Genomic DNA, 23,382 nt, shown 5'->3' on the forward strand with positions numbered 1-23,382 from the left:
GTTTCCCTTTGTCTCTGTCTGGGAGCCTTTTCATCTTTGCTTTTTCCAGTTTCTAATGCCCTCCTTCGTACTCCCAAAAATAAAAGGGATGATGATGATAACGCCACTGGATAACAATCATTCGGGCCTAATTGGCTGAATGCTGTCATACTGCAGTGCTGATAAAACGGCAGAGATGTTTTTTTTTTCCAGGTCCACAGTTACGAGACTCATCTGACAAAAGATAATATAAATCTCTCTTTCAATTACGTTGGCTGTGCCTGTTTGCTTGCCGCTGCTGCCGCTGCTTCAGCTGAGCGAGGAAAAAGTAAGATGTCAAGGTCACATTTTGTCACAGAAGCTGATTAAATCCCTAATATGTTCTCCCCCTCTCTGCATCCCTGCCTCGGTGTTCCTCCACCTCCTATCAAATATTATCACAACCAGACCTAATGTGACATTTAGAATGGAGAAATTACAAGTACTTAATGTGATTTCATTCACTAAATTGGGGCAAATATTGTGTATGATTAAAACAGATGTCATCTACCTCACGGGAAGAGAAGAACAATCATTTTCTCAACAGTGACTTTCGTTAGCAAAGTCAAAGTTGTTGTTTTTTTTTCAGCAAATTAGAAAATATCCAAAGCCAGATTAAGAATGCGGCGTTGTCTGTTACTATATTTTGCAACCAAGTAAAGTCGGATCGGTGCGCCGAACCTCCTTCAGCTTCATTGTGTGCGGTAAAATTAAACACAGTTAGGCTGAATAGCCCATGACAAATCAACAAAATAAATTCAAGCACTGTGAAAGTATTTATAGCCGACTTCGTGGATTAGAGATGATTGAAGCAACCTTCTGCTGCTGAAGGTTCAATAGAGTAAGAATAAAGACTTCAGTGCTGCTGTTAGTTGGATTACAAGCAAAAACCCTTAAGCATTACAAATCAGTGCTGAGAGCAGGCCAACTTCCATTATGGTGTTACTTACATGTGTCTGTTACTTATGACATATACATGGCGTTGTTATTGAACCAGAGTTGGTTGACATTAACAATGTTAATGTGAAAACAACGAACAACAATGTTAGGGCACCTACTTGACCTTGATGGGTGAACCTTCAACTGAAAACGTGATATGGGCCAAGCAAGAGATGAGAAAAGATGAAGTGAAATAGCTAAATTAGGCCCTAAAAGAGGTCAACCACACAAAACTGAAAGCAAAATATAGCAAATTCAACTGTGACAAAATTAAACTGACACTAAATGACTCAGAGGGGAACATACTGTATCTATTGGCTGCCCAAAGCATGACACACACAAGAGCTGGACAAAACACAACTTGACAGATCAACATTTAAACAACAAAATAACTGCAGACATGAAAAAAAAACAACTTCAAATATACGACAGTAGCTGTAAATGGACATAAACCCAGATTCCAAAGTAGTTGAAGCGCTGTGTGAAACATAAATAAAACAGTGTGATAATTTGCTCATCCTTTTTCACAGATACTCAATTAAAAACAGTGCAAAGACAATATATTTAATGTTTGACCTCATCAGCTTCATTGCTTTTAGTAAATATCTGCTTATTCTGAATTTGATGCAGCAGCACGTTTCAAACATGTTGTGGCAGGAGCAACAAAAGACTGGGAAAGCTGTGGAACGCTCCAAAAACACCTGTTTGGATCATTCCACAGGTAAACAGGTTGATTGGTAGCAGGTGATAGTATCATGATTGGGTATGAAAGGAACGTCCTGGAAAGGCTCAGTCGCTCACAAGCGAGGATGGAGCGAGGTTCACCACTTTGTGAACACATGATAGTATGAAGTTACTACATGAGCTCAGGAACACTTTGTAAAACAGTTGTCAGTGAACAGTTTGTTTTCAAATGATTGCATTCTGTTTTTATTTACGTTTTACACAACCACTAACGTCTTTAGTGTGCCAGCGCAGCCGTGGATGCAGCCACCGCAACACATCTCAGGCTAAGAAAAATGTGGTTCCATTTAATTATCTGATTCATTTTTTCTGAGCGTTTTGTGATCTGGTCATTGCTTATTCCCACACTCCAGAATCATGAGGTAAATAATGCAACATTTTAATATTCCAACAGTGCATTTGAAAGATGAGGATAAAAAATACATTACTCTCATGTCTCCCCTTCTGCAGTGTCTTAATCACAGTTTATATGGAAACTGATTATCAGGGACTGGGCTGATCAAGTGTCACGACGGGAGGATGTGATGGGGGAGAGGGTGATCTTGACAGCAAACGACAGTCTGTGAAATACATTAATGGTAATAGAGGTCATTTCTCTAAAATCCATAATGGCTTTTTTAGCACATTAGACAAGACATTCAACCGCAGAAGTGTATAATTTCGCTCACTCTCCGTCTCTGTCGTTGTGTCTCACTGCGTGTTCACATTTGCCACCCAGATCTGCTTTCACTTTTCCTTTTCCGTGGCAGCGTCTCTACCTGCGTATGAGGAATGAATCTGAGATAACCTTTTACAAACCACAGAATGCGAAGAAAGTACAACCTGTGTCCGGGAAGATAAAGTGGGAAAATGCTATCCAACGAACGCAAAGTACAAAGACGGCCAAGACGACCAAAGGGGAGATATTCCTTTACCAAAATGAGTTTTCCACTTCTGAAATTCCCTGCCCACAGCTTTTATCTTCGGCCTGAGGTTTGCGAGCGAAAGGCCAGTATCAGCGGCAGCATCTGAGCCTAAACATCAGACTTTTTGAACAACAAACACGGTTGTTTTGTGGTGAATAATTTATGTCAGTCAAAACCGGTGTCAATGCAGGCAGTGAATTCAGATATGACATAAAGCGCCAAGATATGAGGACAAAATCTGCTTTCTGAAATATGGTATCTATAAATGTTCGACTTGTCTTCAAGCAAAGTTCTCAGCCTAAAGCAAGCATATTCAAAATGGTGAAAGCCCCTTTTTATGTATTTAGCACAGAGCACAATGCATTGTCATGCACATAAGCTTTGACTGAAGGCAAACCGTTAAACTGAAGCTTCTCCATGCAAGCCGGGTATCTGGAGGCAGTTGTAATTCATACATTTACAGTTAGATTTGAGCTCGTGTTTATCACTTGTCATTTTTAGAAATCATGCAATTGTACAATTGAGAAAGGGATTAAGTCGAGAGGTTGATTTCCTGTCCCAGTTTATGCTGTCCTTTGTCTAACTTTCTTGTGACAACACTTGTCAGCATCAGGTGTAAGACTCATCCTCTATATTTCCATGCCAGTGTTGCAACGAGCCACAGCTACTGCAGAATTTCTCATGCTATGCATTGAGATCCATTGTGGGCCACATTGATGTATATGTGGAGTTGCAGGGCTTTTAAACTCAGAGACTGTTTGCTCGATATGTTTTTAGTAAAAATATACAAAAAAATGCAGTGAGTTTTGACCTAAAGCAACAAGGAATTAACACATCCATATGATTAATCTGAAAAATAGAACAAAATCTGCCACACTCACATGGCAACAGCTTTAATTGTAAGAACCTAATAAATTGTGTTGGAGCAAACCTTAGCTAATAGGTTGCTGCAGCTGGCCAACATGTAAGTACAAGTAACAGCTGGATTTATACGTTCAGCAGCACTTGACTGAGCGCTGCCTCACTTTTGTATCATGGAAGCAAAAATTTTAATAACTAACATCTAATAATAAAACAATATACCAGACATTGCTATATCATTAGCTAGCAGCTCCTTGAGGCTGTATTTAGGCATAGCTGTGAGTGATATGCTAATTCTAACGCTAATGCAATGTTTGACCTGATGATGGCGCGAGATTGTGGGTTACTAAAGTTTTTACCTTTAAATACTGTATCCTGGAGGCAGTCCATCAATAAATTTCCATATATTCAATAAATATCAACCCTGTCATGGTTTAACTTGATATTTGAGTCGGACTAACAGATGGACAAAAGGACACTGCGCTGTTGATAAGCCACAGAACATGAGTAAAGTCCCAGTAACATGATGGTGGACAGTGAAAAACAACAAAATCAAAAACAAATAAATGTTTATTCTTTTATCTCTATGCTAAATACATTTTATTTTTTTACATTTATTTACAATCATGCATGAAACAGTGATGTTAAATGTGCGCCATGGCTCAGACGAACTCTTCATCCTCTTAACTCCCAAGGACCCACAAAAGAACATGATCCATGACTCAGTTTCTTGAAATCTATTAAATTATAGTAAATCATGTGTCACTGTTCTCCTCTTCACTGAGGAAAGTTCTGGACCTGAAAATCCAATAAACATGAACAACAACCAGTTAATGGACGATAAAGCACCGAGTGCAAACATACATTCTTTCAGTGCGCACGGCCTGAAGTTTAACTTGTTCAAATAGCATTTGGTCATAAAAGAAGGAAGCAAGTATGTTGAGTTTCTGCTCACCTGCTCAGACCAGGGGGTAGCTGGCTGCTGTAGCAATGCCACACTGGTTGTGTTTGTTCCTGGTCATCATGATGTATCCCTTGTCTCCCCAACCTAGACCCCAGCTGCAGAAACACACCAAATACAAACAATATTCAGCTGCTCTAGGTAAGGCAGAATCATAATGGCCATATTAGAGAAATAATAATTCTGATAGAAGTGAGTGGGTAGTTTAAGAAGTTGACAATATCCTGAGTGACTTTCACTTCATTTTCGCAGCTATAAATAAGACGCCTCACTGCTGCTGTCTGTGAAAGCAGCAGCTCAGCTTTCTGTCTCCGCTTATACGCCATGCAGACTGAGCATGAGCAGGAGAGCAGCCCATGATTTTAAATATGAGCGACACATTCAGGTGTTTACCTGTTCTTGACCAGCCAGAAGTCACGTCCGTTGTCGGTGCCGTAGCCCACAGCCAGCACACCGTGGTCTAAGTCTGAGCTGCTGCATTGTGGCTCATCATACACTCCTAGAAATACACACCAGACAGACATATGCACGGGTTAAAAAAGGACGGTATTTCCCATTTCCTCTTACATTTGATACAGAAGCAACGCCGTGTTTTAAATTCTCACCTGACTGATAGAGCTGGAAGGAGAGCTGAGAAGCATCAATGCCCACAGACACAGGTCCGATGGTGGCCACGGCCTCCTTCAGGGCATCCTCGTCACCTTGGCTCACATCGACATAGCCTGTGCATTTGGCAGCAACGGCGTCGGGCTTGAAGCGGCACTGACCATCCTAATTGGGAGAAATTCAGCACGATTTGTTGCCTTACTGATGCATTATGAAAGTGGTGATTAAGTGTAAATCAAAAACCACAAGTCCATGACAAGGTTGTCTCAGGGCTTTCAGGCCCACTCTACATTTTGTCCACAAGATGGCAGTACTGTACATCTCTTCCATAGAGGGCCACCGTGTTTAACGCTGTCTGAATGAGTTGATTTGCATCTCTGGCTCTGCTTTCCAGCATTATAATGACACCTCTGATGCATTTACAGATTATTCATCTTTCAACCAAACTGTTTTCTGTTTACCAGAGCTTCATAAGGGTAGGAGTCCTCTGTGTCTACCCCTCCGTTGGCTTGGATGTAGTTGAAGGCATTGTCCATCAGGCCTCCCATGCAACCCATGTTGCCATAGTCGCTGGAGCAGTCAACCAGCTGCTGCTCGCTCAGAGACACCAGCTTCCCAGTCTTCCTGAAGTTCTGACCTTCCAGCGAGCCAGTCTGAAAAAGATACAAGGTCACTTGAAATCAGGAAACAGTCCTGCATTACCAAAACAGAGGCTACCAACTTATTTTTGCACTTACTGCACTGAAGGCCCAGCAGGAGCCACACTGCTTCTGATCCTTGACATCAGTGACGTATCCCTTTTCCCTCCAGTCAACAGTGTTTGGCAGCTCGATGCCTTCAGGCAGGCGGAAGAAAGTAGAGCCACGGCGAGGAAGGGAAGCGTTGAAGGAGCGCAGGCAGCCTTTGGAAATCAGGCGTTTGTACTCTTCGTTGTGCTGGTGAAGAGGGACAAAACTGTCACTTAACGGGGTTTTATCTCATCCAAAATGTCATTCACTGTACAAGCCGATGGCGACCGGCATTGATGACAGTCACAAACGGTGAAAGTACAAATTTAAATGATTTCAGAAAGAGTCGCGTCTCTGTTTTCCTGTGTATACCATGTCTGCGAAGTAGTTCATGCCCAGGCGGTAGGACTTGATGCCCTCATCGGCCATGATGTTGTGCACGAGCACCAGTCGGCGGTTGGTGAGCCAGATTTCCTTGCGCTGAGCCTCCTCTGATGGAGAGCTGTAGGACTTCCCTGCCAATCAGAGAAGATAATCAGAAAGAGAAGAGAGGAAAATTATTAATCAATTAAATCCTTTTCCAGTTAGGAGATTTCATTAGCTGACAAACAACATGTGCGCCGTAACTAATCTGAAATTAACCAGACATGTAGGCAGATAACAAATCCCTTTACTGCAGACCTTAGGTGCGTGTTGTGCGAAGGAGCACACCTTGAGCACACAGACACTATCTTCACAGGAAACCGAACAAGATCTCCTGTATTTGACAACAGGCCGCAGTGAAAGAAGGTCTGATAAGACTCACTCACCAAACTTGAGCTTCCAGGCGTGGAACTCCAGGTCCTCCAGAGAGATGCTGGCACAGCTGGCGACGGCCAGAGCAGCAGCAACCAACAGCAGCTTCATCCTGACAAGCAAGTATGCAAGCAGAGACAGCAAAGAGGTGCCTTGTGACTCGCAGGAAACCACACAGGTTGAGACTGAACTCTTTCACTTCAGCTTTGCTTCTCAGATGTTTTCTGCCACCAGGTTGGATGTGGCATACGCGCCACAACTGTATCTGCTCCATTTCCTGGTTCCTTTCAATCTTTCTTTCATCGCTTTGATTCTCCTTCTCGTGTGTTTGCTCACGAATCAGTCGGCGTTTGCAGTTTGTTGCGTTGTGTCGCTCTACAGGGCAGCCACTGAATCTATCATCACAGCATGGTTTTAGTAACCTGTCTGTTTCTTCTTTGCATCAATGCACCTGCACAACAGGAAATGTGTGTGTATGTGTGTGTGTGTGAGTCTTGTTGTTCTTGCTGTAGCCACTTACCTGCCTCTATGTCGGTGTGAGTGGTGAAGTTTGAGCTACAACCACCTGTAGGTGATGCAGGGCTGTGACAGACAGACGCTCTTATATAGCCGACTGCAGTTATGACTCACAGTACGTCCAGTCAGGTGGCTGTCAGCAGCTCATAAAGTGAGACAGAGAGTCAATCATTGAAATGGGGAATAGGCCATATGAGAAGTTTTGCATGACGTTCTTTTTGGGAAACATATTTTTCAACCTCAGCAAAATAAGGAACATCAGGAGTTACTCGGCTAAATTATTGTTACGAGGACGTGACCAGTTAGTCAGCAGTTTGTTGTTTAGGAATTATCCAAACACATAAGGAAGAAGCACATACTGTGTGCTGCTTTCACGTGAAAAACCACTGGTGTTTTGTGATTACAGTCACACGCTGATGGGGACTCTTCTGGAAAAAGTAAAACAGACAAACACATTCGACAGCACATGCACGCGCTAACGTGCGGCGTCGCCCACCTGTTTTAGGTGAAACCTGTGCAGCTCCATCATGCCGCGCTGGAAAATGTGAGAGTGGCAAATGGAGGCGTTCTTATTTCTCGGATGCGTAGGTGGCACTTACCTACTGGACGTTTGCTGAGCGATTTACATGAATTGTCAGGTTTTATTTGAAGTTGTGTCACCTCGTCTTTCGCTCTTTTAAGAACTCCTTCACGGGACTGAAGCCTTTTCTCCTTCTTTATTGAAATTGGAGGCAGATACAAAGTGAACGAACCAAAATGCACACAGTCCCACAAGTATACTGAACGGTTTTCCTCGAACTGAAAAGGTTTCCAGAGATTTTGAAATATCGTGAACACAAACAAATATATGTATACACAAACAAGCACACACACAGTCATGTTTCCATCATTTCTGGGGACATTACATACACTTGCATTCATTTTCTAGAGACCACAACCTGCCTAACCCTAACCCAAACCTTAACCTCAGCCTAAACCTAACCTTACCCTAACCTTAACAAAGTCTTCTTAAAATTTAATGATTTACATTACGGGGACTTTGTCCCCATAAGGAAGGCAAGTTCCCACAATGACTGTGTAAGCAGATTTATTTCCCCACAGCGTGAACAATACACATCGACACACACAAAGCTGTGTTTCCATCACTTGAGATGACACTACCTTACACGAACCTTAACCTAATCCTATCCTCCCCCAACTTTGACACAAGTCTTCACCTTAAATTTACTGATCGGGGGTATGAGGACTTGCATTTTGTCCCCATAAGGACAACAAGTCCCCATAATGTGACAGCGTAAACAGATTTATGTCCTCACAACATAAGTAATACGTGCCCACACACACACACATACACACACACACACACACACACACACACATTCTGATAAACTCTCCTCTACATATTTATGATTGGTGAGTGTTTCCATGAGCAGTTGTTCAAGGTTTCCTCTCTGTTTCCATACACACATTCTGCTTTCAGCTTAACTGTAAGGTTTGATTTGTTCTGCAAATGTTGCCTATTTGTCATTGTCAGGAACATGAGTGCAAATATTATTTGGCAGTCAAAAACACATTCGGAGAAAAGGCCATTGCAGCTATGGCACTGACTTTATTTGTTTCACTCTGATGGTGACCAAAGTGTGCATTATTGGTCTTATCAACCACTTTTAACATATTGCATAAGCAGTATATTCATGCCTATTTTTCCATGGTAGTTCGCAGGAGTTGTAATAGTTGTATGACTGTTACTCTGCCCCACCCTCCTGCTCGTCTCTCTGTCTGTCCGTCTGTCACAAGGCTTTCACACCATGACAGCACTTACGACCATAAAGACGCTGTGAAGTGAGGAAAAACTGAGAGCTAAGCTAAAAGTTTACTGATGTCATATATCAGCTTGTCTCATGTCTCTGCCTGTTTGTGCCCAGACAGTCATGCAGTCAGTAGTGTTTGTACACATGCTTTGATGCATGCATGCATGCATGTTTTTACTCCTTCCAGTAAAAACTGTGCTAATTGTTCGCCGGCTAATAACACTGAACAATAACACCACAGAAACAGAACTGCTGCTCTTGATACATCACAGCAGTTTTGAGTTTTCTTTGGTGGAGCTACTAACAACTCATACACATCTGAAATGTGAGGAGGGGCCCCGAATAGATGCAAACACATGCTGCTTCTTTATGGAGTCGCATCATTAGTTTATCACATGTATTTCTATGTAAAATCTTAATTTGTAAAGTAACTAGTGAGTACAGCTTTCAGATAATTCCAGTCAAGTGAAAAGTACAATGTACTTTAGAGTAAAGTACAAAGTAGATACAGTAGAAAGCAGTAGTGGATATACTCAAGCAAATACTCAGACTTGTCCAGTGCAGTACTTAAGGAAAAGTGATTAGTTGCTTTCCACCAGTTGATCGACTTTTCAGTTCCCTGACGTGAAGTTTTACACTGAAGCTGTAGTTTTAAGAACATGGCTGAATATGTGAGCAAACTTTGTTGTGTTGTTTTTAACCAACACACGAATATTACCTGGCACCAATGGGTAGAAAACCACCCAATAGAAGGTTTGTTTTGATCCTGTAAGCCCACAGTGAAAATAACACCAACTCTGGGCCACCCAATTGAACTGTCAAGTTAAGCCAGTGTTGACCCCACGCTGGGTCAATTTTTAACCCAGTGCTTTATAGTGTGTAATATAGATGCATGCCATAACTGCGCTTTTGTGAAATGTGGCGTCACCCGACGGGGTGAAAAGAGGAGCTAATAGTGAGTTTTATTATGAAGTCAAGTGCAGCTTTATACAGACATTTACAGCAGCCGTCAAGTGACAGGATCGCATCACGAGTCAGCACAATACAAACATGAAAACGTCCTAAGTTCATAGATCAAGGTTTGTGTGTGCTTGAAGTAGCCTGAACAGGTAAAGGTTTTTTAAAGTTGGAGGACTAGATTCATGAGTGCGTGTCCGTTGGTGTCTGCAACGGCAAAACAGAAACCAACTGACTGCACAAATAGTTTCTGTGATTCCCACCACCACTTCCACATTCTGTGCCACATGTTTAGGTTGCATGTCGTTGTGTTTTATTGGTCTCCCTCAGCTTTCACATGACAGTACGACAGCGAGCTCGGAGCTCTTTAACTAATTAACTAATAAGATAAGATAAGACAAAACTTACTTAATCTCACGCTGCAGAGGTGGTACAGTTGTGTCTGGAATTGAGTTGAGGAAAACAGGCCTCTGTTTATTGCCTTATACAGTCAGTATACAGGTTGAGTGTAGGTCATCAGGTGTGATGGAATAACAATAAACTGTTCATAAGGTCAACATTGATTAGATTGTATGATCAATGAAGGCAAATCTAAAATTTGAATCACATTCATTCATTCACGCGAAGAATTAAATATTTGCAAAACAGATTTTGATTCATTTAGATTTGACTCCTTGTTATGATCAGACAGGTGGTTCAGAATGTGAATCCTGTATCATGTGACTCGGTCTTATGATCCGCCGCCGCTGATGTTGAATGTGGGTCAACTTATAGGGCGTGCCTTACTGTAAAAGATGACTTAATGCATGGACACCAGCATTTCCTGAGAACCAACTGCAGTCAGGAAACATTGGTTAATGCTGAGGACATACACTCATCTCCTTACGCCGACGTCTACCCGGGTGCTGTCCACTGCCGTGTCATACCATGAATCATTAAATTTGCTCAAACTTAAATAAACACACTGTGCTCATGACTGCAATCTTTACACGTAGGCAGTCACATGGGTCTACAGGTCTGGATCTATTAAGTACAATGTTCCTGCAGTATCAGTCAGATCTTTGATAATGCTGCCCTGCAAAGGCAAAATGCAGGACTACATATCTGGTCAACAATATCTAATTTGATGAGCTGACATGTTGATTGTTCAGTTATTATTCCGAATGAGGCTGTAAATCCAATCATACTGGATAAACCTAGCAAAGCTACTGACATCTCAGTTTAACTCCTGTGATTTGGTGGTTAGGTCACATGTAAGGAGACGCATGAAACTGTAAATGATTTATATTATCAATTTAATTGTGAATGCTGATATTAGACTGACAGACACCTTGCAAAAGAGACACATTGAATTTGTGCAGGCGAGAAGTGTAAATTGGGCTCCAACTGACAATTACTTTCATTACTGTTACTATTATATAAAAATGGTTCAGAAGTAATGAAATATGCCTGTCATTGTTTTCCTAGACCCCAAGATGACATCCTCATGTGTCTTAATTTATTTGCCCAAATCCCAAAGATATCCAGTTTGCAATTATGTAACAACAAAAAGCATTAAATCTGCACGTTTGAGAAGCTGGAACCAGCAAAAGTTTGACATTGTTCCCGGAAAAAAAATATGAAGTGATGAAGTGTTTGACTTAATTAATCAAAATAATTCTCAAACAAACTAGTTAAAATGAACAAGAAGGGGAGGAACACTTTTACTGTGTTGAGACTGCAGTTTCTCCAAGCATTCCCTGAAGATTACCCAAAGCCAAAGTGCAGCATCTCCATTTTCTCTGTATTATGTGAGCTCTTTGGAAGTTATTTCAGAGGGTAAAAGAAAGCCTATATAGACTTAAAATAAAGGAATTCCAGCCTTTCCATCTGTTACACAGTTGCCAGGCAGCCTGAAAACTTTAAACCATGTTTTCTCAGCTCTGGTGTTACTTCTCTGAACCTTTGGAGGGCAGCGCATCTCTCACAGAGTGTGGTGTGAAAAACTCCAGTTCTGCAGTGATATACAATCACCAGCAGAGGGCAGCATTTCTTCAGGCTCATAAATACTGTCTGTTGATAAGTTAACACAGCGTCCACACATTTAATTGTACGTCAGTAATAAAGTGAAGCTGTCTATTATTCTGCTTTAATGTGATGTCTACTTTTATTGCTTTAATTTTGTATTTATCGATATTGATATTTTTCATGTTTTGTCTTCTTGTTTTAACTTTATTTTAACTTTACATTAATTTGGTCTTGCTTCTGTTGCTGTGTTTCTGAGTATCCTACTTTTGCTTTGTCTCTCAAGCACTTTGTAAACTCTGTTTTTAAAGATGCTATAAAAATAAAGTTATTATAATTATTATAATTATTACTTTTTACGCTGCTTTCTCTTGGAATTTAACAAGCTGAATTAATCAGTTCAGGTCACTGTCATGATCAGCATCATTACATTTGTGCAACAGAAAGTTTCCTCCACACAAACTCTATTATTAATGCGATGTAGACTTTATTGACATCTCAGTGATATAACGTGACAATAGCTGTGGGTGCATGCTAACTATTGAGTGGATCCTGGAGGATCTGGTGTAAAAAGGAAACCCTCGGGCCCAGTGACAATACTGGTGTGAAACGGCAGTAAGATGCTTGGCATGGGAAACCGAGGGGGACGCTTTCCCTGGTAAACTCTTCTAATTTCATTACTCTACACGTTTCCTCAGCTTAGAGCCAATCACATTGTTGGCTGCTCTCTAGAGGGGGTCACACATAACAGCCGCTAAATTGTGACGGTGGCCGAGACTGGCATACCTTAGCACATAATCTGATTATCGGATCAATAACAGAGCAACATTTGGTGCATAGCTGGGATGGCTGGCTTCTTCTCTGGTTACACATTGCTGGCATTCACCACACGTTCCCACTTTATAGGTGACAAAGTGTGAATGCAAGCAGGAATTCAAATGGAAGGCCTTTTAAATAAGAGGAGTTGCCTGGCGTAACCTTGATCACATCTGGCCGCGCTACTGTCTCTGGGATTCAAACAGCTACTAAAATATCCACACACTGATATGTCGAGTGTGTGAACAAGAAACTGATCTTAAAGCCTCCATCAAGCCTTCACTGTCCCCCAAATGTGTTCTTCTCAGTACTGAGATACATTTCTTGAAACTAATATCAGTTAATATTTGTCCTCTGGAAGAATTCATTATTCAGCTTATGTACTTTGAATTAGCAGCAGCTCAGATCATACTACTTAAAATATAAAGGTAAAGATTAGGAGATGTGGCAATTTACCATAAAAATATTTATTGACATCAAAATCTTCCTCGACACAAAAATGAGAAATGACACACACACAAAAAAAAATCAAAAAATATTTAGAGAGTCCAACATCCAAGAATGACACAGAGAGCTAAACTGGAACCATCATCATCAAATTGAAAGATGACAACCTTTGAGCATGTCCAGAGCAAGCGAATGCTTGTTGAGCTGAACACGTTTTTGATATGTTTTTAAGAGATGACCTTCACTCTCCACGAAAGTTTCCTTCGCACACGCGAGATACTCCTCCAGTCACCTCTGCCGCCTCTCTCTTTAGAAAACACGATAAACTGAATCACAATCATGTCAGAACACTGGCCTAACCAAACAGTTTAGAAATGCACATAAACACCAATAAATAGAAACACTTTATTCTGGAGAACAAAATGATAGAATAACAACCAAAAAAAAAAAAAGGTATGATGACAGTCACAAAGCATAAACCGCCATAATTGCTGCTCCTGTTTATCGCTGCATGTTGCGTTTGTGCGATGCAGATAAGTGGATGATGACGACCACCGTACCAACAAAGAACATGAGACAGAGATAACCAGGGAGGTTGGAGGGAATCCCTGCTCGCCGCTATTCATCCCTCTGTCCCTCCATTCATCCCTCCATCTCTCCGTCCTCTGCAAAAAGTCTGATGTGATCCTGTCTTTCTCAGTCCAAACAGGTCACTGTGGCTCACACCTTGCCAAGGTCTGTGCTGCACCCGGAGAGAGAGAGAGAGGGCCGCGAAAGAGGGAGCAACAGCAGAGATTACAGACAGTGACACGCTCTCCCTCTTCCTCTCTCTCCCCCCCTCGCTCTGCTTTATCTCCATGGTGCACACACGTCGACCTGGAGCAAGGCTGTATACTGGCAGGGGAGGCCGGGAGCAGAGAGAGAAGGGGGTGGATGGATGGGGATGGAGTGTGTATATGTGTGTGTGTGTGTGTGTGTGTGTGTGTGTGTGTGTGTGTGTGTGTGTGTGTGTGTGTGTGTGTATGGGGGGGGGGGGGGGGGGGGGGGGGGGGGGGGGATAAAGGGACACGCTGCCTCAATAGCGGAGCAGGTCCAGGGACTAATTGGATCAGGTAATGGCTGGTCAATGTGACTGAAGGGCTCGTTAGAACCAGTACAGCTCCTTGCCTTTCTTGTGCTGCTGGAGGCCTGAGAAAAAAGGACAAGGAAACAATGAGGAGGACAACAGCGAACAACGGAACACAGGTTGTCATGGAGCCTACTTTTGCCAAACATCCTGTTTTAGAGGGGGGGTGGAAGAGAGCTTCTGTGATGATTATGATGTAGTGTGTGTGTGTGTGGCAGGGCCCAGAGTATTCAGCATCGCAAGTATATGTGTGTATGCATGCGTTTCCTATAGCAGGTAGCACAAAGTTGATGCAGATGTGTGGCACAAAAACATATATGACACATGCATGCGCAGTATGGAAAAATGATACGTTTGTCTCTCATATTCTGAATTTGCAATTTGCATTTGCCTGCAGTGAGTGTCTTTCTTTGTCTTCTTTTCATATCTGGTCTGGTTAGAGACATTTTCTGAACTGTATATAAGGGAACGCTTGTATTGTCCGTGCAGTATTTGCAAAAGCCTGATGCAGTTCAGTGGTTACCTGCATCCATGTTGAGTGCCAGTGTCTGGCTGACATCTCCTGGGGGAAGCAAGCTGGGCCAGGAGGCAGTGGGCTCCAGCTTGCTCACCTCATAGTGGCTTGGCAAGGTAGGGAGATGAGGTGGCCTCACTGTGGGCATGAGCAGGGGACCGTAGTGGGGCTCCAAAGCCGACGGTGAGTACAGTTCATGGAGAGGCCGCGGTGGCCCGTAGGCTTGGGCCTGGGGGTACGCCCAGCTCTCTGGTGGGTGAGGATGGGAGTGAGGATGAGCGTGTGGGTGAGGATGAGCGTGTGGGTGCGGCAGGCCCGGGTGCAACCCTGATGCGTACGGGTCCATGGAATAGGAAGGAGCGCCCGTCTCACAGTGGGAGCGGCTCTGAGGCGAGGAGTAGTTACTGTCCCAGAAGGATGGAGGGAAGCTTCGTCGACTGCTAGGTGAAGGGGTATCTAACGGGAGAGGGGGAAGGAGGATAAAAGACGATCCGATTTAGGCCAGTTGCACAACTGCGGAGTGAATCACTTGATTTATAGAGACAAATGCAAAGGCAGGAGGAGCAAAACGTAGATGTCACTCACATGACTGCTACACCCTCTGGCCCAGATATCTTCCCTATTGGATCATACTGTCACACAGCCCCAGCCCCAACAAGACACAGAAATAAACACAACCACGTTCTAGCAGACAGAGGGACAGAGAGAGAGAGTGACAGAGAGAAAGGTAGGAAGAGAGACGTCCCTATATCCTCCAGTTCTATATAAGGCAGACGCTGTGACCTGGAGGGAGCCCAAGGCTCACAGAGCCTTAAATCACTCGCTGTGGTGACATCTCTCACTCTCATGTCAGCCCAGTATTTCTGAAAGTCTCACAACACACACATGCACCGACACACACACACTCAGACACGCAACTCTGGCCCTGTGCTAGCACCCGCCACCCCTCTCCTCTGTCTCCTGCACCCCCACCTGTTGTTTTCTCTGCTCCCCCCTCTCCTCGCCCTTGACAGAATGTCAGCGAGCCATTATATGTTTTTTAGCAGGATACTTTTATATTTAGATATTCCTCTGAAAACAGACACCATGCGGCACCCTGAGAGGTAGTGTTTCCCTCTTCCCCTATCGCACAGACCCCAGCGTATATAAATCTGACCAGCAGGCAGGCAACTGACTGAGCAACCATTGTGGGGCAAAAGCTGGAGCAAGAGTCAGAATGGCAGCCGCAGAGGCGTTTGAAGGGGATACGCCGGCGAGGCTGTGCGCTTACGGCCATGTATAAACATAGCATCTGTTGTGAGGCAGGAAGCGTGTGTTCGTGTCGAAATGAAGACGTCCGGCTGAACTAGAAGAGAGACTAACAGCAACAGCAGAGACAGAGTAGAGGCTATGGGCCCTACATGGAGATCCAGGGAAGGTCTGCAAACTGCTGGAAGAAAGCGACTTTGGTGTCTCTAGAAGATTTGAAAATGACTCCATTTTTACTTTGCAAACAAAACAAATGAAAAATATATAACATGAAACAATGCTGCTGATTTTAATCACTACATGATGCTTTTCAGAGTTAATTGTGGAATATGTGGATGTTTTTTGACTTGCACAACAGTTTTGTCATACTTCACTATAGCTTATAAATCCCAGCATTGTCTGCAGTGGCAAGGTTGGCAAAGAATACCAAATAAAACCATGTAGCGCCTAAAATTCAAAGTTGCCCATTGTAATTATTGGATTCCTGATTTCCATCTACATGCCCATGCTTTCTCTTACTTTTCTTTTAATTGTTACCCTAGCCAGAGTCAAAAACTACCTTTTGACTGCCAACAGCTCCTGACCTCCATGACCTCTGAACCCTGATCCCTGACCTCTCCAGGGACGACAGTCCCAACAAGCAGCTCTTCAGTTCGTCACCTGATCACATCACCTGTCTGACGCTCTGCTGTGCTCTGCAGAACTGTCAGCGCAGCCTGTGTGGCCTCAAAAGCAAGACACCCGCAAAGACAACTGCAGCATCTGAGCACAAAACCAACCTAAACTCAGTTGACCAACTCTTTTCAGGCTGGCGCAACTGCTCTTGAAATATGTATGCTGTGAAGATCGTGGTCATCTTAACTGGTGCAATAACATTCCTAATCAATTCCTGCATCCCTAATCAATTTTGTGAAAAACTAATTGATTAATGGTTTTGCAAAATACATGATGGTTGCTTTCTTTCTGTTCATACTCTGGACAGTTTGATCCATACAGTGTAGCAAACTCAAATCTGCTACTTTGTTAAATCTCTCCATTATAATTAATGGACACCATATGTTTCTGGAGCTGTGGACACACTTTTTAATCTGACTTCTTCCAATATGACTGCATATGTACTGAATGTTTGCATCACAAACAAACAAATACCTGTGCCCTGTTGGTCTGATGACCGCCGTTTGCCCTCTCCATCCATGTAGGTGCTGAGGGCCCTGGAGAAGTGCTCGTCCACCACGCTACTGATGTCTCCCTGGTAGTAGGTGAAGAGGACACAGCGAGAAGTCAGGTACTCTGCCTCAGGGGCCTCCTGCTTCTCCTTGTGGCCCTCGTCTGGCCTCAAAGCCGCAGGCGTGTAAGAGGACGAGGAAGAGCTAGATGAAGATGAGGAGGAAGTTGATCCTCCGGTACCTGGGCCCCCAGACATCCCCTCGGGACCCCTGGGAGTGTCCATAAAATCCCGGCAATGAGAAGAAGTTCTGCTCAGACCTGTGGGAGCCTGAGGGGGGGTCAGAGGACAGGCAGGGGAGTGGGGGAGGAGCAGGGAGAGGATTAAGACAGGTGTTTCAGAGGACAGTTCTGGAGCTGTCTATGAGACATTTTGACATAATGTTTTTTTATGTGTGTGTGGCAGCACTGGCATGTGTGTGAGGGCGTGCGAGCGAACGTGTGCGCGTAAAAATATGAGTTTTGTGGGTACGAGTTCTGTGCTTGGAAATACGTATACACTCTCTCTCTCACACACACACACAAACGCAACATATATATAATCTATGCACATTCGTACATGACACGTTAAATCAAGGGAATTCTTACATCACGAACATATAAAACATTTTAACGGTTTTTCCAGCGTGTCATTCGTTTTTACGCACAAGCTGCATAAACTAGTTGCGTCTCCTCTCAGCGACTCACCTCCATCTCCTCGATAACAATGGAAATACGAAGAAATATCAAGGGAACATTTAGATATTTACTAACTTCTTACCTGTAAGCTATTGATAAAAGCAGGAGCGGTCGGTGCGTACGGTGCGTAATGTCCATAGGCTGGGTACATAACATCCAAACAGCTCATGGTAAATGAGCGGTGTCTTCACTGTTCTGTGGAATCCGACCTTGCTGAGAGAGAGAGTGACAACATTACGGGGTTTTTTGCCAAAGAGAAACTGGCTCGGTGGTCGCTGATCAGTGTGAAAAAGCTCTTGCCACACACGGCATAGTCACTCCAGAAGGAGCGCACCTCTCCGCTCCCTGTGTGCGCCGCAACAGCTGCGGCAGCAAAATGCGGTGAGGTTTATGGAGCAAGCATGTGGGTGTCCTGTCCTGTACATCTCTGTGTCGACCCCTCCCACCTTTGCCAGGCAGGACCTCCATCCCCCACATCAACACCACCAACATTCCCACTATCGCACAACATCTATAGCAGGTTGTTGATTGCACACGAGCAAATGGATTGTTTCCTTTGATATTTAAAAGGAGTCTGCTAAAAGCTGTAGTCGTTGAAAGCATATGATACTTGTCAGAAGTAAAGCTGTAAATCTTGTCAAAGTCTAGGATCATTTCCATTCAGATATAAAACATAAGCTGAAGCGTTTCCTAGAAAAGCTGGAAACAACATTGGGGTAGTCATGCCTCCACAGCTTCTTAATCTTTGTGTGCAAAATAAAGGTTAAATAGAATGTCATCCAGTTACACAAATAGATGTGGATGAAGTCATTGAGCTTTATAACCAGCCACACGACAATGAGCACATGATACATGCGATTCAGTGAGTTTTTATTTCTTTCCATGTACTGCGGATACTTGAAAATTTTGTGCGCAGTCCAAGCTGAAAGTGTATCCATGGTCTTAAAACAGCCATCGGTTGCCAAGTAAACCCTCAAGTCATCTGAAGTATTTAGTGTGTTCCCAGAATGACACATTGGTGTCAACTATAGGTTGCATACACTGGTCATACCAGCACAGAGGAGAAAGGGACTCTGCACAAATCTATGACAAATTATCACCTATCAGCAGTGCAAACAAAGAGATATTTTCACACACACACACAAACATACCCGATGACAATCACAAACACCACAGGAGCGCAGAAATCATCATGCATCCATGTGCAAAATGCCAAAAAAAAAAAACTTTCAAACATGCAGCTTTACAAACAGCAAGTAAGATACATTCCCCAGAAAGTGCAGTTTAGTTCTCTTGTTCTAAGGGTTTACAGGTGTCTGATGTTTGGGCATGCCAGTCTTTTTGACAGGCACTTGCCTGTGCGCCTGGGAGAATAGTGTGGAAAATTTGCAGAATTCCATGGACGAGTGTCAGATGAGGTGGAATGTCTCTGATGTATGCGAGTGGACGAGCTCCTCGGGAAGTTACATCGTCCCTCTGCTGCGTTCTCTAGATGGAGAACATGACCAACATCTCGCTATGCATACATCACACATAGTATGAATAACTAGTGGCAGGTTAATGGCACGCTAATGAATCCAACATGCTCTTAAATAGCAGTGGATAAAGCTGACATGCAACACCGTAGTTCTCACTTTGACTGTGTCTTGCATCACTGTCTTGATAAACTGATTTTACAGCATAGTGCTGCAACATAATACTGTAAGCTGCATAGTGCTCTTTTGCATATAGCCTCAGGGGAGCATCAGCAGAGTGCGTCAGCTTATAAAAGAAATGAATGAAGAGATTTAAATGAGTGAATCCAGTTTTCAGTCAGATCAATCTTAACGCTATTGGGGCACAACGCCTACGTCAGTCCGTTACCCTTGCAACGTGATGTGCAACCCAGGCTGCTAGATCCATATACATGCAGGGTAATGCAGGACAGAACTGGAGTCATGGAGAAAGAGAGTGATGCAATGCTAGAAAGCTCAGTGTTACACCAGCGTGATCAACAGCTGCAGCTGACAGAAGGGAAGGGAGGCCACTATTAGTATTAATGGCCATGACTAAATTTCTCTCTGTGTCTCTGTCTCTCTTTCTGTCTCTGCCACTCCCTCCCACTTGCCTTCCCTAGTGATACACACACCTTTTCTCGATTTAATCGGCCGTGTTCCCCCAGAACAGCCACCCCCTACTGTCAATTGTGCGTGCGTGTGTGTGTACACTGCTGACAGTGAGTGTGCACATACACGCCACAACACTGACCAAACTAGGAAGAGGGCAAGACAGACAACCAGTTTGCAGACACATGGCAGAGATCCCAAAGTTCAAAAGGAAGTCAGTCACCACATTTGTCTTTGCATGCAAAGAACAGTATGTGCAAGAGTCTACAGTTGCTTTTGTGTGTGTGTGTGTGTGTGTGTGTGTGTGTGTGTGTGTGTGCGCGCGCAAGTGTGTGGAGGTGTCTCTCTGTCTACATTTACGTGTATATGCTGAAAATAAACATGGGTTACATCACTCCTTGTGACCCCGCAGCACATCCACTGTAGGCCCCGCCTCTGTTCAAAGAGGTCTGACCAGGCAAAGTCTCTCATTGGCTGGGATGTTGCAGGGCCAGTTGAGGTAGTAATGGCAACCTGGTTTTATTTAGACCACTATTCACATTGCGACACCACCATTAATAGTTTATACTCTTTGCTACAAATACCAGAGTACATTGAAGAAAAGGGTGCACAGGTATACTTTTATCAACCCTATCAAAAATTAAATTAAGATTGTCAGGATGTGAAGAACAGCTGAAGAATCGTGTATGTAAATGCAAATCAGGACAATGCAACCAGTAAGCTTGTGGTGGTTGTCTGTAAAATGGGGTTTGTTGAGATATGAACCTGAAACCACATAGGCTACCTCCTGAAACAACAAGGCCTTTATTAAGGTCCCAGTCTGGCTCTGTCCCAAGGGGGTCGGACCTCAGGATTCCACTGTTGTTTATATGCTTCAGTGTGTATGTGTGTCTGTGTGTGTGCATATGTCCAAGACAGAGATGTACAGCTGCCCCGTTGTCCAGTTCCACACAAACTCATCTCAGCTGCTCAAAATCATCAGTAAGTGTCATTGGAAACACAGACACCATGGCGCGCGCACACACACACACACACACACACACAGGGCCACGTATAGACAGGTTTGGCTCATTCATCCTTCTACACAAATGTTGGTGATAAATCTGCTGTGATAGAATGTGCAAGTGTGCAGCTATTTTCTCCCTAAAACAACTCCCTCATTGTCCACACAGACCACCAGGACCCAGAATACCAACCTCGAGTGTAGAAGTCAGTTAAGAGTAATAAGGAATGTTCAGGATTTGTTATTTGTTTTAGCTCATTCATTAGAAATCATGCACACTTAAGTATTTACTACAGCGTTTTCCACAGTGTGCACTAAGCCTCACTTTTTGCCTTGAAAACTATCTTGCAAGGACATGAAACATGATTGATAGAAAACATCTTGTTGCTTTAACAGCTGCAATATATCTATATGTGTATTGTGTAAGGTACAATCTGGGATTTGCAATATTGAAAACACTGAGATTGTCTTTTCCTGGTCTTACATGTGACTTTACTCTGGATTATGATTGCTGTGTGGTATCTTTAAGGGGTGCAAGTTGACTGGGGAAAAAAAGTGTAATAAACAGAGCTACAAATGTCATTAATGTAAGGAAGCAATTTGCACACTTCACTTCATACATCACACACACGCACGTGCATGCACACACACACACACACACACAGACGGAGAGAGCTTCTACACAGGTAAATGTTCACTGTTTATTGAAGGCTAACCCCCTGAAATGGACAGAATGTGAATTAACAGCATCCTCAGAGAGGCTGACGAGTGCTACATTCCTAACATCCTATTACTGAGGGTACCCTGCCGCCGCCATGTTGCAACTGGGTCGCTGGAGTTATGCACTCACAATCACATATTCACACGCTCAATACAATGCACACACACGTAAACCCAACGGAACAGGTACAAACGCATGAAAGATGCGCACAGAAACACTAATCTGGACATGCGGGATTGTCACCTCCCTGCCTGACATTCCTGCTTCAGTGTGCCAGGGGGGCTGCGGCTAGAAGGGCACGATGGGTGGCAAAGGGTGGAGGGAAAGAGATGCGGAGGGTGGACGGAGGGCAGAATCACAAATGTGGCATGTCACATGGTCAAACAGAGAAGATTTACGACTGATCAGGTTCCACATCGGCAGCATGGTGTTGTGGCTTCAGAATGCCAGGTATGGGAGTGAGATCAGACTCCGGCTTTAGTTTGTGCACCCTCTCTGGCAACTGCGGCATAGTGTGACTGACTGAAGAAGGCAGTTTGGTTTGAGGTGTGTGGTCATTCGCTGTCTTGTCTTGTAACATCTTCCTGTTTGTACAGATTTACACACCTCTGAACATGCAGGTGCAACAAAAAAAAGGTGGGAGCGCACGCAGAGGAAGACGTGCAGGAAAATTATGCAGGTTTGGAGGGAAAGCAAGAAGGCAAAAAGCAGCGTTGTGTCAAAATAGTTAAATATCAATTGTTTAATCTTCCTCTTTTCTTTCTCTCATTTTATTTCTCCCTCTACAGTCAGGAGCTGTGATTTACTCACCGGTGACATCATGGAGACCACAGCTATTTTTATTGGCTGGTGAATGGCCAGTTCTTCTCCATGCTATGCCACCTGTCCAATCCGCACCAGTCAACAAGCCCCTGGGAAAAAAGTCAACCACCAAAAAATGATTGAGAGTTGAAAGGCGGAATATGATACATGCATGCCATGCTACTGTCCGAGGCATGTTTCACAAGTCAAATGTCTTGTCACTGCTACTGGTTTGCTACCCTTCTCTGTGCTGTGTTATTCATAACACCAAGTACCACAAGCAAGTTTCCAGCAACCTTTTTGGGGAGTTTTGCACATGATTTTAAAATGAAATGCCCCTCTGTTGACGAAGCCCTTGAATCTGCATTATGTTCTGCTCACTGTTACTCCCCTGCAGGGTTTACTGTGTGCATGTGTGTGTGTGTGGTGTCATTCCTGGCCCTGTGTTGTGTGTTTAGGTGCCATTTAGTCACATGCCATCTGACCAACCCTTGGCCCTGAAAAAATGATAAGTACAGTAGCCACAGGGGGTGGGTGGGTGTTAGGGAGGATTATTATAAAACCCCTGCATGATGTCAATTTTCAGCACTTAACTGGCACTAAAGGTAAAGAATGACTATAGTAAATACCATACAACCCCTATTCCCACAAAGTTGCGATGCTGTGTAAAACATAAAGAAAAACAGAATGCAATCATTTGCGGTTTTACAAAGTGTTCCTGAGTCCATGTAGTAACATCCTTTATACAATCATGTGTTCACAAAGTGGTGAACCTCGCTCCATCCTCGCTTGTGAACGACTGAGCCTTTCCAGGATGCTCCTTTCATACCCAATCATGATACTATCACCTGTTA

General features: G+C 43.6%; 2 protein-coding genes across 2 annotated transcripts; both read right to left on the bottom strand.

Annotated features, from left to right (window-relative positions):
* Positions 1–4,019: 4,019 nt before the first annotated feature.
* ctsl.1 (cathepsin L.1) lies at positions 4,020–7,161 on the bottom strand. The gene is made up of 9 exons (XM_041954568.1): positions 7,078–7,161; positions 6,572–6,669; positions 6,135–6,277; positions 5,772–5,969; positions 5,496–5,687; positions 5,034–5,199; positions 4,822–4,927; positions 4,423–4,526; positions 4,020–4,265 (listed from the first exon to the last, which is right to left on the bottom strand). The coding sequence occupies exons 2-8, from the start codon at positions 6,666–6,668 to the stop codon at positions 4,427–4,429; spliced, it is 1,002 nt and encodes a 333-aa protein (XP_041810502.1). The 5' UTR covers position 6,669; positions 7,078–7,161; the 3' UTR covers positions 4,020–4,265; positions 4,423–4,426.
* A 7,002-nt stretch (positions 7,162–14,163) lies between these two features.
* Positions 14,164–18,272, bottom strand: vgll2b (vestigial-like family member 2b). The gene is made up of 4 exons (XM_041954539.1): positions 17,981–18,272; positions 17,146–17,491; positions 14,758–15,204; positions 14,164–14,296 (listed from the first exon to the last, which is right to left on the bottom strand). The coding sequence occupies exons 1-4, from the start codon at positions 18,065–18,067 to the stop codon at positions 14,253–14,255; spliced, it is 924 nt and encodes a 307-aa protein (XP_041810473.1). The 5' UTR covers positions 18,068–18,272; the 3' UTR covers positions 14,164–14,252.
* Positions 18,273–23,382: the final 5,110 nt, after the last annotated feature.

The sequence above is a fragment of the Chelmon rostratus genome, chromosome 15 (assembly GCF_017976325.1).
Source record: "Chelmon rostratus isolate fCheRos1 chromosome 15, fCheRos1.pri, whole genome shotgun sequence".
Taxonomy (NCBI): domain Eukaryota; kingdom Metazoa; phylum Chordata; class Actinopteri; order Chaetodontiformes; family Chaetodontidae; genus Chelmon; species Chelmon rostratus.

Bases quoted from the DNA above. Each gene is read 5' to 3' on its own strand.
- vgll2b (XM_041954539.1), bottom strand. From the start codon at position 18,067: ATGAGCTGTTTGGATGTTATGTACCCAGCCTATGGACATTACGCACCG. The intron at 15,205-17,145 runs GTATTTGTTTGT...CTCTCCCGTTAG, and splicing joins ATCAGACCAACAGGGCACAG to ATACCCCTTCACCTAGCAGT. The intron at 14,297-14,757 runs GTAACCACTGAA...CTTTTTTCTCAG, and splicing joins GGCACTCAACATGGATGCAG to GCCTCCAGCAGCACAAGAAA.
- ctsl.1 (XM_041954568.1), bottom strand. From the start codon at position 6,668: ATGAAGCTGCTGTTGGTTGCTGCTGCTCTGGCCGTCGCCAGCTGTGCC. The intron at 6,278-6,571 runs GTGAGTGAGTCT...TCTGATTGGCAG, and splicing joins CGCCTGGAAGCTCAAGTTTG to GGAAGTCCTACAGCTCTCCA. The intron at 5,200-5,495 runs GTAAACAGAAAA...TCTCCCAATTAG, and splicing joins CCTACCCTTATGAAGCTCTG to GATGGTCAGTGCCGCTTCAA.